Source organism: Rhinatrema bivittatum, chromosome 2, assembly GCF_901001135.1.
Source record: "Rhinatrema bivittatum chromosome 2, aRhiBiv1.1, whole genome shotgun sequence".
In the NCBI taxonomy this organism is placed as follows: Eukaryota; Metazoa; Chordata; class Amphibia; order Gymnophiona; family Rhinatrematidae; genus Rhinatrema; species Rhinatrema bivittatum.
In genome coordinates, this window is record NC_042616.1 from 207,533,332 (window position 1) to 207,545,882 (window position 12,551).

Consider the following 12,551-nt stretch of genomic DNA (forward strand, 5'->3'; position numbering starts at 1 on the left):
TCTCTTTTTGTAATGCTGGAGTAGATGTGTTTAACTGAAAATTATTTTCATGTAATGTTCTATGTGAAATAATCACTAAACACTAGTCTCTCTCTCCATTTTGCGCACTGCTTTATGTTGAGAGGAAGTGACCTGCCCAGCAAGGAGGAGGAGTTTCCTGTGTTTGCTTTATTCCAAATGATGCTGAATAAAAGCAGCAGCAGCAGCAGAGCTGGTGTCCAGTTTGTTAAAAAACCAAATGAACTGCTGAGTGTTAAACGGGTGAGCCTCTTGAGAGGAAGAGAGTGAAGTCTATTAACAAGAAGCTAGGCAGTACCTAACAGAACCATAAGCAGTATCACCGTTTTGGACATTGAGGTCTTCTGTGATCATCACTTGCTGGTGATGGCCAAGTTTCCTGGCTCCTGCCAGGATAATCGTAGCAAGGCAAAGCTCTCTGACACCAGGCACCCAATCACGCGCATGTACTCAAAGTTGTAATGGGCCAAGTGCTGGAAGCAATAAACACGCCAGTGGTACTGATGAAAACTTCATGGCTCCTAGAACTTGGGGGCATGCAGCTGAAAAATGTGTGGTTTCTATTAGGAGGCATTGGGAGTGTTTTATTTCATTTGGCAGTTGAGGAGGGACTCTGCTGTCCTGTAGCTATGTTGACTCTGGAGGGGAGGGGTGGCTGAGATACCACAGCCCTTGCAGTGACCATTGTTGTGGTGGCAAACTGCAGAAGGAGTGCGCAGGGCTCCTCCCTGGCTTGCTGCCCACTGTGCCACGTTTATAGGGAGTGGTAAATAGGAGCAACTTGACATGGAGAAGTTAAGCTTATAGGCAACAACTCAAGTAACAGGGAATGGGGGGGGGGGGGGGGGGGGGGGGGAACACAATTAGGACCAAGTTACCTTGAGCCAAAAGTAAATAGGGAAACCAAAAAACTGTATTGGAGATAGAAAAAAAAAAGGATGGGGCTTCCTGACACCCACTCCTGTATTATCCTCTCTTTTCTCTCCCAGGACTCATGGAGGGGTCATGCCTCCTTTAAGGAGAAGGGAAAGGGAGCTCGCTCCTTCTCAGAGGATCACCTATAGATGAAGAAAAAAACCCTTCCCCTTCTCTTTTGAGGTAGAACAGAGGAGAGGGAGAGAAATTAGGAACAAGCTAATGGAATAATTGCTTGCACGTGAATAACTCTCCAATCAGGAAGAAAGGGAAATGTGGTAATCCTTATGCACAGTGTGCTTCAACTAAAAAAATGCAGTGCAGTGATTAACCACAAAAAGCAGGGGAAGGAAAGGGGCAGGAAGGCCCAGAATCAAGGGACGGGAAGGGAGGCCTCAAATTCTTGGATCAGGTAGGCAACTATAGTCCTGACGTACTACAAACAGGCCTGGCTTTCAGGGCTCCCACAATGAAGATGCATGAGATATCTGCATGCAATGGAGGCAGTAAAGGTAAATATTTCATGCATCTTCATTGTGGCTATCCTGAATAAACAGACCTATTTGTGGCACTTCAGGACTGTAGTTGTTTACTCCTGGCTTAGATGTTAAGCTTCAGATAAATTCCTCTTCCCCACCCCCTCGCCCCCCACGCAGGTATTACCTAAATACTGTAGATCTGGGGTCCCCAACCTTCTGATGAGAAGGGGCCACGTTGAGCATTTAAAGTCACAAAGAGCCAGCAAGGGTGCCCCTTAGATTTTGTTGAGTAGGAGTGAGTAGTGCTTTGCAGTCCCATCCTTCTCCCATTACATTTACTATGCACCTGTCTCTTTCTTATTAAAGTGATGGCTTCAGCCTACAGCTCCATTGATGCAATAGCTGGGGGCGAGTGCCATGGATAAACCCTGCTGCTGAGGACGGCAGAGTATATATGTCTCTCCTCTCCCACTTCCTCATGATGTTTTTTCTCTCCTCCTCCCCTCCTTCCATTCTCTCAATCCCTTCTAGCCTCTGTCCTACACATCCCCTTCCGGCTTCTCTCCTCTCCTCCTCCTTCCACACAATCCCATTCAGTCACTTTTTCCAACTTCTCTTCAGTCCCTTCACCTTCTTTCCCTATTCGCCTCCTTTCAGCTTCTCGCTCTTCCCTGCCCTCCCTGATTTCCATTCCCCTCTGTCTCCCTCTTGCACCCTTCCCCTTACAGATGATCTCTCCTTCACTGTGGGCCCAGGCTGATAATCCAGCCGATGCTGCTTCCTTCTTTTCCCTGGTGCATGTGGAAGATACAGCCAGAGCTGCTGCTTTCCATAGGTAACCCCTGGGTTAAAAAAATTAAAAGAGGGGGAAGATATAATTTTTTTTTTAATGGAAAACAGAACTGACCTGGGCTGAGGCGGAGCTGTTATAGCTTATTCTGAACAGACCTGATTTGCCCACCCTGCCTGCACCGAGCTTGGGTACCAGACAGCTGAAGGAGAGAGCTGTTAGGGCTGTCATAGCCCCTTTTGTAGAGAATTCACAATTCCGGGGTGTCTCTGGCTTGATTTGTGTGGTTGTAGTGGCCCAGAGTTTTGGAGATATTGGAGTACGCGTCAGTCTGCAGAGACAAAAAAAAAAAAAGCAGCACCGTGCACCCAAGAAGCGGGCCGCCGGGATTGAAGAGAGTGAGTCTTGATCAAGGCAGAAGCAGAGCTGCCAAGATTTTACTTTCATACTGAATGATTTATAAATTAGCAGCTCCGCCACTTTGAGAGCAGGTGCAGAGAGACGTGGGGCACAGCTCAGAGAAGGAGTTCAAAGCAGCAACTTGTTTTACAAAGTCTGTTCCATTTTTACTGGAAAAAGGACACTGCGGAAAGGTATAAGCACATTCACGATTGAAGGGGATGTGTGTGTGTGTGTGTGGTGTGTGTGTGTGGGTGTGTGAAACTTACAGTGGTTAGATACAAATTTGAAGAAGATTGTCCAGGTAAGAGACAGGACAGGAGCAGATAAAAATAAATTTTAGCCAATACCATGGAATATTTTCTTGCCATTTGTTAGAAAAATTGTGACAGGCTAAGGAATTCTGGAGGTGTGAGAGGTATCACTTTTGAAAAAAAATTAGTATCTAGCCTATGAGTTGCAGTGGTACCCTAGCGCATAACCATTATTTGGGGATAAAATACTTTATCTTCCTTCACCAGTAGGATCCCAGGTAACATGAAGGTGCTGTATGAGAAAGCAGGGGAAGAGCCGACTTCTTCTTTAAATAAGCCCTCCTCATCTTAAAGCTGATTTATTACTAAAAATTGTAAAGTTAAGCAAACCTGGTATTCTAAATTCAGGAAAGGAGGATTTATGTGAAAGTAATTTTTTTATATATATCACAATAGGGAATAGAAACAGAAAACATGGAGAGGGAGAGTACAGTGATGCCTGCCTTATTACAGCTACAGTATAAAAGGTCCAAAGGGGTTCTAGAGTTAAACACTTGTGAGGCTGGAAAATAAAGAAGTGCAGGATAATTCTCAGTAGCAAGAAATAAGTCACATTGCAATCCAAAGCTGCACTTGTAATACCTGTATAACTTACAACTTTAAGATTCTCATGATAACTTTGGACTGAGTCCGTATAGAGTGAGAGTAAGTTTTCTGTATGTCTGAGTCTGTATTACCACCATTAGGTGCCACCACCTCCCTTTTTGTCCTGTTAGACATAGGGATACTCAATTATCATTATTTTTTTTTTTGAGGCCATAGCTAGTATAAAGTGACACCAAGCCGGCGAAACAACACTTAGTCTACACTTTAGTTTCCCTGACCAGAAGACTTTACTGAATCTTGTTTTTCATTTTTTTTTAAATACGGAATAGGAGAAGATCAACACGTTTTGATAAACAGTTCCTGAGATAGAATCCACCAAGGCCTCTCAGCTAATCAAGCAGTGACCACAAACAGCGCCCCCTATCATCTACCCCCAGAACCAGCACACGCTAACACCAGCCCATTGCTCTCAAATTACTCAAATAAGGACACAGGTAATTGTACACTGACACCTTCACCACCAGAGAGTCTAGCTTGACCACAGATTGGCCGATGCAAGAAAGTGCTCCCAGCCTAGGGCACGGTTTGCGCATGTTATGGGCACACAAGACTAGCGCCTGATGCAGGCAGGAGATTAGCACGTCCAAAACAAGCGCCCTAACAAATGCGAACCCTATAGCCCCGAATGCGTGCACATTCCATTTAGACGGGGACATTAACTATTACCACCTGATTCAGGAAAGTGCTGGGCACCCAACCCATATTTCTCAATGCGGGGAATTTAACTCCAGCTCCAGAGTTGGAGCAAAGTTAACTCAAAGTCAAGGGCTCATGAGAAACATTACAAAATATGGTCTTATGTGTTGCAATAAATGTGTCTTCCTCCTTAGTATCATCCCGGCTTTTGAATTTACTGCTTGCAGTGGCAAAAAATACATTTTCTATTTATTTGCTCGAAAAGAAGCTCATGTTTCTTATGACCACACAATTTAGATGTCTGTAGCAATGGGTGCCAGATATAATAAACTGCAGCACTGAAATCGATACCTCAGCAAAATAACCAACAGAAGTGTGATCAAAATGGATGCTTGTATTGAGCGCCCACTGCAGTTGTAGGTGCTTGATGCAATAATATCTTTTGAGAGCCAGAGATGCACATTCTTCCGTAGCACATCCTTTTTTACGCTGCATCTCATTTAAATATTGCACTGGGGTGCACAGGGATGTGGCTGTGGGCGTGTTAGGAAAACAGGCACTCAATACAAGTGCCTGTTTTCAGCATACGTCTTATTGCATTGGCCTGAAAGAGTTTAAAGAAAAGGAAAGGACACACAAACAGAAAAGGCAACAGTGAACATCACAAACAGAGAGAGTGGGAGAGAAAGGAGGAGATTAAAAAAAACAAAATCAGATAGTGACAGAAAAAGTAAAAGGAGACAGATACTGAATAACGTATACTTACTGTAGAAGTTTCCTAGTAATCTTTGTAAAGTATCATTCATCAACTGGTTCCAATAACATCTGAAAAAGAGTTTAGACAAGGAGTCAACTTCTTTAAACAGCTATTGATTTAATTCTTGATCTTTAATAGTCCACTGTTAAAGAAAAGGACTAATAGAGGACATATCTGATAGTTATGTTGGCTTATATTCAGAACTGGTTCTGTTAGTTCTGGAGCTAAGAAAAATAAGAAAAGAGCTCTTATTAGTTAACATTTATGTGAACATCTATTATCCTGTTTTGTTAAGATATTATTCATTGCAGATGCACATTGATAATTCTTGCTTGAAAATAAATTTCATCAGGTTATATTTACATTTTGCATTTGTAATTTTGGGTTCTGCCTTCCCCCTCTTCCCCTGCGGGATGTGCTGGGTGGGTTCTGGACCCATTTTTCCATTGTAAGGAAGACTCAGTTGGAAGGAGAATTCTCTTTCTGCCCTCCCCCTTCTTGGTTTCCTTCATAGGGTGACTCCTAATAATATCTGAAACCCCGTTTTCACTATATTATGCCAAAAGGGAGAGGGGTCAGATATAGGTATGTGCTGATAATTCTGCAACCACTTTCTTCTTTCCACCCGTGCATACTGATGGCATAGCTGCCACTGTTTCCATAGTTCATTCTGTGTTGCAGACCCTAGTTGGGTAGATGATAGACCATCCTGGAGGGCTTTCCTGATCAGCTGTGACTCCTGATCCACAGGTGGAACCCTTAGAGGGGCTTGTGCATTGTGAAAAGGGGGAGACAAAAAACCCAGAATGTATTAGGAAGAAATAAAGTGATGCTTCAAAAACAGGCTAGATGCAGTAGCAAGTAGAGCTGGCCCCATGAAGTGGCAGTAGCTAAACTCAGCGTTGCTCCCTAGCTGCTAGAGTGGAAAGACCTACAGCTCAGCCAAGTGGGTCTTGCCAGGTCTTATTCAGTAGACACAAAATGGATGGGGGTATGCTTTAGTACAGGGGTGGCCAACTCTGGTCCTGCAGAACCACAAACAGGACAGGTTTTTAAGATATCCATGAGATAGATTGCCTACAATGGAGGCAGTGCCTGCAAAATATATCTCATGCATATTCATTGTGGATATCCTGAAAACCTGGCATGTTTTGGCTCTCGAGTACTGGAGTTGGCCACCCCTGCTTTGGTTGGGCTAGCCCTAAATGTTGCAATAAAGAGAGAGGACAGTGGGTATTTTGCTTTATTTGAAAGTAATTACCACCTGAGGTCTGTTATATGGACCTCATTGGCATGGTGATAACAAAAATCAATACAATTGGGTTTGTCAGGTGTATTCGGAGGTGAAAATTGGAAAAGAAACAAACTGGAGTGCTTCACATCCAGAAACAGAAAATAAATGCTAGCAGAGCAGCTTGGTTACAAAAATGTAAAATACAGTCAAAATACACCAAAGACAGCATAAGTGAGCTCAGACAAGAACTAAAAAGATACAGAGAAACTGAACTGGAAACCTGCAGCCAGAATCTATTCCAGTGGATCTCAACTCATTTCTCAGGTACTGCTTGCATGCAAATACAGCTCCTGCATATTTTGGATATCCAGAAACCATGCCTGACTAGGTGGGTCTGGAAGACTGGATTGAGAACCTCTGCCCTACACAATGCAACAGGCCACTGGAGAAAAAAAAATTCCTTCAGTGCTGTATAAAATACAAAAATATCAGAGATGGACTATTCCAGAGCAAATCAAATACTTCCCAAAAAAGAGTGAGCAGAAACAATGGTGTCTTAATCCTGAGAGCAGAGAAGGGCAGACACTCCTGTTCTAGCAGCAAAATAGGTGGTATGCTGCCACCCGACCAGAAATGAAATCGGACCGGGCACAAAATGAACCTGCACCGAAACCTGACACACGTCCCTGATATTGTTCTTAAACTGTTGCTTTACTGTTATTATTTTGTAAGTCCTCCTTTTTCTTCCGCTTTGATTCGAATCGCTCTGCATTTGACTTTGGCAAACGCATGTACAAGCCGTACCAGTGCCCTAGCGCAGAATCCGGCGGGCCCTGGACTGCACGCGCCCCAGAGCCGGGAAGGACGAGTCCTGTGAAAGGGTCTGGGAAGGGGCGGGGCCCGAGTCTGGTTACTTTCTTAATCCCCAGGGAAACAGGATGCCGCGGCACTTCCTGGCCATGTATAAAAGCCCTGCGTGGCGGGTCCCACCCAGGCAGCGGTGGAAACTTTAGGAGCGAGTAGACCACACATGTAGTGGGGGGGGGATTGTAACGCGGGCTAATGTGCACATCAAACGGAGGCATTTACGTTAGAGAGCCATTTTGCAGGCATAGAAAGCAGTGCAGCTCACTTGTGTAGAAATGTAGTGGCGCGCACAGCACGATACTGTCCGGATGGACTGAAGTTTTGGCACAACGTGAGCGTAAGGAGTGTTAAGGGATAGTTTCTGATCGGGAGGAGAATAATTCGTTGTACGCCCGTTCCAGCTTGAACCACAAACTCTTCCCTACTGTCTCTATCCACTGCTGAAAAATAATAAGCATGGAAGAGGAGGAAGAAGAGGTGGTGCAGCTTCCTAGTTTTTCGGAGGATGAAAGAGTGCAGTTCGTAGGAGCTCGGCTGCAGTACTTACTAAAACTCAAAGCCGACAGATGGAGTAAATATATTGAAACCGAGGAAAGCGAGAAAACCCTCACAGAGTTCTTTGAAACGAGCGATCCAGGGGCTTTCTTGGCGTTTTGTGTATCACCTGCAGGACTCTTAACTGCAGCACGGGAGGTAAGTAATGGCTCCGATTGCTTGCCGAAGGAAAATAATGCAGCCTTACGGAAGCCTGGGGAAATGGAATGCTTTGGAATAATGTCAGTCGTCTTTTGTTTGCAAGAAAAATTATTCAATAGCCTTCCGCCCCACTCGGGAAACAGGTATAACAGCACTGGTTAATTTTTTAGTTGCAGTGCTGTGATTAAACTTAGCGGCTGGTGTACCGTTTCTAATCAAAAGAAATCTTTTGGAGGCTGCATTACCACGCTTCCTGCTTGCTCCTTGTTCCTCGTGTCCGTTTCTTTAACTTTTATTGCCTATCGGATCTCCTTAAGGGCCTTATTTACTCAGTTTAGTTTTCCCCCTCACTAGACACAGAATAGGCGAAAAGTCTTAGTAACCCAGTTTGCAATTACCTTAAGGCTGAGTTTGATTGCTAAATTTGGGAAAGGGGGGGGGAGTCGGAAGGTGGAAGGTCAGATTGGTGAGAAGCATTTCGAACTTTCATCCTCCTCTTCCCCTTAACTCAGATAAGCATGGATTTGTGGGGCCGAGTGGGGAGCGCATACTTTCTTACACTCACTTGTGGCTAATCAGTTTATCACTTGGGCCATAGCTCTTTTTCCATAAGCATTGATAGCCAGTTTTCTTAAACTAAATTAGCAATTTTTTTTTAATTGCATGTGAGGAAAATGGGTAATGCCAGCCATCAAGAATTCACAGGGTTTCTACCTCATAGTTGCAGAACAGTAAAATAATTTATAGGAATAACTTATTAGAATCTATCTTTTTTTCACTTGTTAGTATGGGTAAAATAGTTCCAATGCTATTTTCTTTAAATTGAAACTTGAACATTTTGCTAGTTTCTGAACTATTCATCTCATGCCATCACTATCTATATATCTCCAAATTGAACTGTTATGTCTTGACCTTACAGCTCAAAAATCATTGCTTTCAGCAATGGAATAATTGGATGTGGTTTAGTTGGGATCTAGTTACACCTTTCTAATCTTTGCTTTGTCTCTTACCCTACTTTGGGTGAAGTCCCTTAAGGTTATATGCTTGCATAGCAAATCTTCTAACCTCTACATTTGTTCCTCTGACTTTGTGGAAAAATAGGTGTCATCAGATAAAGATAACTTAGCAGGCCCGGCAGGACCAGGTTTGCATACCGAGCAGTTGCATGGGGCGGCAGTAGTATCAAGAGGTCATAGGGCTGCTGATGGAGCCTATCCTGTTGGTGGCTGAAGGAGAGAGGCTGTGGGTACCAGGGTTCAACACGCCAGTGGCTGAAAGTGAGAGGCCTGGGTCTTCTGTTGTGCGAGTGCTCACACACAGCTTCCACTCCTCTCTCCCCCCCCCCGAAGCAGGAAGGTCAATAGGCCATGGTGGAACTCATGCCACCATGGTTCGAAGACAACCAGAGGCCATGTGTGTCAGAGCCAGTGTGTGTCTGAGAGCCTGTGTTTGTGTGCATGACTGTGTGAGAGAGCCTATGTATGTGTGTCTTTGTGAGAGCCTGTGTGCCTGTGAATGTAACTGTGAGAGAGCCTGTGTGTTTGTATACCTGTGAGAGCTCATGAGTCATAGGCTGTCACAGGCGCGCACACACAAAGGAGAAGGAGCCTGTGTATGTTAGAGAGGGAGTGTGTGAGAGAATGAATATTATTGTGCATGTGTGTGAGAGAAGATAAAATTTGTGCAGCCCTACCTCCCCCAATCCATGACTATCTCAGGGTGACTGGAAATCAGAAGCTCACAGGTAGGGAGGGCAGAAGATTTTTTTAAATCTTAGTTCTAATTATTGGGTATAATTTGATTCTGCTCTTTTGAAATATTTGGGGGGGGTTTCGGGGGGGGGGAATAGAACATTTTTTAATTATTGAATTTTTTAATCATCAGATGTTTTGAAATATTGGTGTTTGGGAAATTTTGGATATTCTATTCATTAACTGGTTAGAAATATTTTTTATGAATATGATTTTACTATTATGATTGTTTTATATTTCTTTTTATGTAATGTTTGTTTTTCCATTGTTGCTCTGCATGTAGAGGCTGGCTTGTTGTGGGTTCCAGTTCAGTTTTTCTCAGCACATTTCTGTTTATACTTTCTGATCTCTTTATTCTGGATTTGGTCAGGGTTTCTCTGAGTTCTGCATATGTGACCGAGGTGAGGTATTTTGCTAGCATGTAATTTCTGTGTAGAGATCTATAGCAGCCTGGTTTCCTAATAAGAACTTTCATTGGTGTTCTAGGGCCTGGTGTAATATGTGCAGTGTTGCTTTTTCATAGATAAGGTTGTTTTGGTATGGGAGGTTTACTATATTGTAATGGTTATTCTGTTTGTTCATGGCTTTCTGAGGGCCAAGCTCACACCCAATACACATTACAAAAAGTCTAATTCCATAAGAGCTCCAAATTTTTTTTTTTTTTTTGCAGAGTTTTCTGGTTGGCACCACAGGAGAGCATGTAAATACCATATAATATGCATGTTGTAAGTGATATTTTTGCCTCAGCAGACTTTACTTTTGAATGTTTTTTCATGTAAAACTTTATAAATGCATAATTTAATTGTGTGTCTGTAAATGTTGATCCATGTGTGTGGGGAGGTGGTATGTGTGCAAGTTTGTAAGGTTTGCCAAGGGTACTTCATACTCTTCCTAGGACGGAGCTGGGCTTTATTTGATAAGACTGGGACAGGCACTGAAAGAATCGGGTGGGGGGGCAGCACAGTAACTTTTCGCACAGAGAAGAAAAAAAGCTAGCACCAGCCCTTCCGTCCAGCCTGCCTAGTATTTTGCCATAGACTTATTCAGTATCTGGTCTTCCCCCATCCCCTGCCACCAAAGTCCCTTTGTATCTGACTGATTGCTTGAATTCTGCCATTCCTTGGCTCCTATCACTTCTTCTCAAAGTCAGTTTCAGGCGACTGCCCAGGACTGGCTTTCTCATTATGCAAACTAGGTGGTCACCTCAGGTAGCAGCTTCTGGAGGGTGCAGTCACAGCAACAGTGCTCCTTCTTATGCCAGATATGCTATATAGGTTCCAAGTGTCCTTTTGCAGGGTTTTGTTATTTCACAATGTTTCTGATAATGGAGGGAATTTGTGTCACCGTTTCTGAGGTGACACCAGAGTTTGAATAACTTTTTGGCTGGCAAGTAGTAAGGGAAATATACTAGTTCAGCCCAGCTAGCCATTTCATAGATTACTAGGGATGTGCATTCATTTTAAAACAAATGTATCTCCAAAACAAATGAGTTCCATGCGTTTCATTCCTGGGCTCCACAAAACTAATGGGGACATCCCACGAATGAAACACATCCTATTAGTTTAATTCGTTGTGATTTCATTCATTCCTATGGCTCTGTTGGCTCATAGAAATGAATGGGATGTTAACAGGTGCATTTTTTCCTCTGAAAGTTAAAAAATAAAAAAAAAAAATTACTGTAACCATCAGCCAGCCCATCCCTGTTGGCATAGCAACCAACCCTTCCCTGTAAGTCATGCATGATGTCACAACTTTGTGATGGACTGGTGAGTACTGGGCCGGACTTGTTGGCAAGGAGACCTCAGAGGGAACAAATCAGAGTGAAGCTTTTTTCAATTCCAGCCTATCTCTGCTTTCTGGATCCAATTATACCGATCCTGGAGTCTAGGCATGTACGGGGTGGACAGTGCTGCACCATTTCTTCTCAAACTTTCGAGTGAAAGAAGATTGTATATTGTACACTGTTCTCACAGGTCCTTTCTTAATCATGTTTAATAAAAATCTGTTTGGCTGTCTGGCCAGCTGCACTGGTGTCACCCACTTTGGAAAGTAATTACCAGGCAGGCAGGCACTTTATTATATTTTTTTTCTCCCTCCTATAGGCGAATGTGCAGCAGGGTTTGTGTAGGAGGAGAGAGTGACAGCAGACCAGCAGTGCAAGTACAGATTGTGTTTTTTTTTCTCTCAGAGTAAGCAGTGGGCACTGCTGCACCAGTCCAATCCAAAGAGGTCAGCAGTGATTTGAGCAGATCAGCAGGCAGCAGACTTAGCTGTCCACACTTACATTGTCACTTTGGTGCCTTAGGATGCTGTTGCCAAGTTGAGTTCCAGTTTGTCTCTCGTGCTTCCATCAGGAGTTCATGTCCCATACTAGCTTTCTTCTTGGTTTTTATACTGGGGGGTGTTTGTTTGTCCCCAGACCAAAAATAAAACAAACAAAACGTCAAATTACAGGTTACGTCTACCACAGCACCTGCTCTAAAGTTGTTTTTTTCTTCTCTCCTTCACAGACCCAGTCTTGTTTTCCCATTCTGTCTGTTTATACTGGGGTGTATTGTCCACAAAATTACTCAGTCTGAAGGAAGAAATGCAGGCAGAAAAGAAAACATAAGAGGAGAGAAACTATTTGCTTGTTCTGACTATAATAGTTGCATTCAGAGAGCTCATTTCAGAAGAAAATCAAAATTCTACCCAGCAGCTAGATCTAGTTCAAGCAGGAAATGTAGTATAAACTTACTTCAAGAAAATGATATTCATCAGTTCAATTTTTTGTATTGAATCTGACAGTTGGCAAGTGTGCTTCAACAGAATGACTGACTAGCATCTCCCATGCCAATCTGCCTTGCTGCTATACCTCCTCATGTTATACTCTGTGGGGTAGATTTTATAAATTTGCGCACACGCGTACTTTTGTTGGCGCACTAGGTGCGAACAAGAGTACGCGGTATTTCAATAGATACGCGCGTAGCCATTAAAATCGGCGGTTGGCGCGCACAAAGCTGCCCAAAATCGGCGGTTGGCACGTGCCGAGCCGCGCAGCCTGCCTCCATTCCCTCAGAAGCCGCTCTGAAATCAGAGCGGCCACGGAG

At 43.6% G+C, this 12,551-nt stretch overlaps 1 protein-coding gene across 1 annotated transcript in view; it reads left to right on the forward strand.

The window, feature by feature from the left end:
* The first annotated feature begins 7,093 nt into the window (after nt 1–7,093).
* Nucleotides 7,094–12,551, forward strand: part of DNAH11 (dynein axonemal heavy chain 11) — a 725,796-nt gene continuing 720,338 nt past the window's right edge. The window contains exon 1 of the mRNA XM_029589065.1: nt 7,094–7,708. Coding sequence (XP_029444925.1) covers nt 7,472–7,708 — 237 coding nt within the window. The 5' untranslated portion in view covers nt 7,094–7,471. The remainder of the gene's footprint in view (nt 7,709–12,551) is intronic.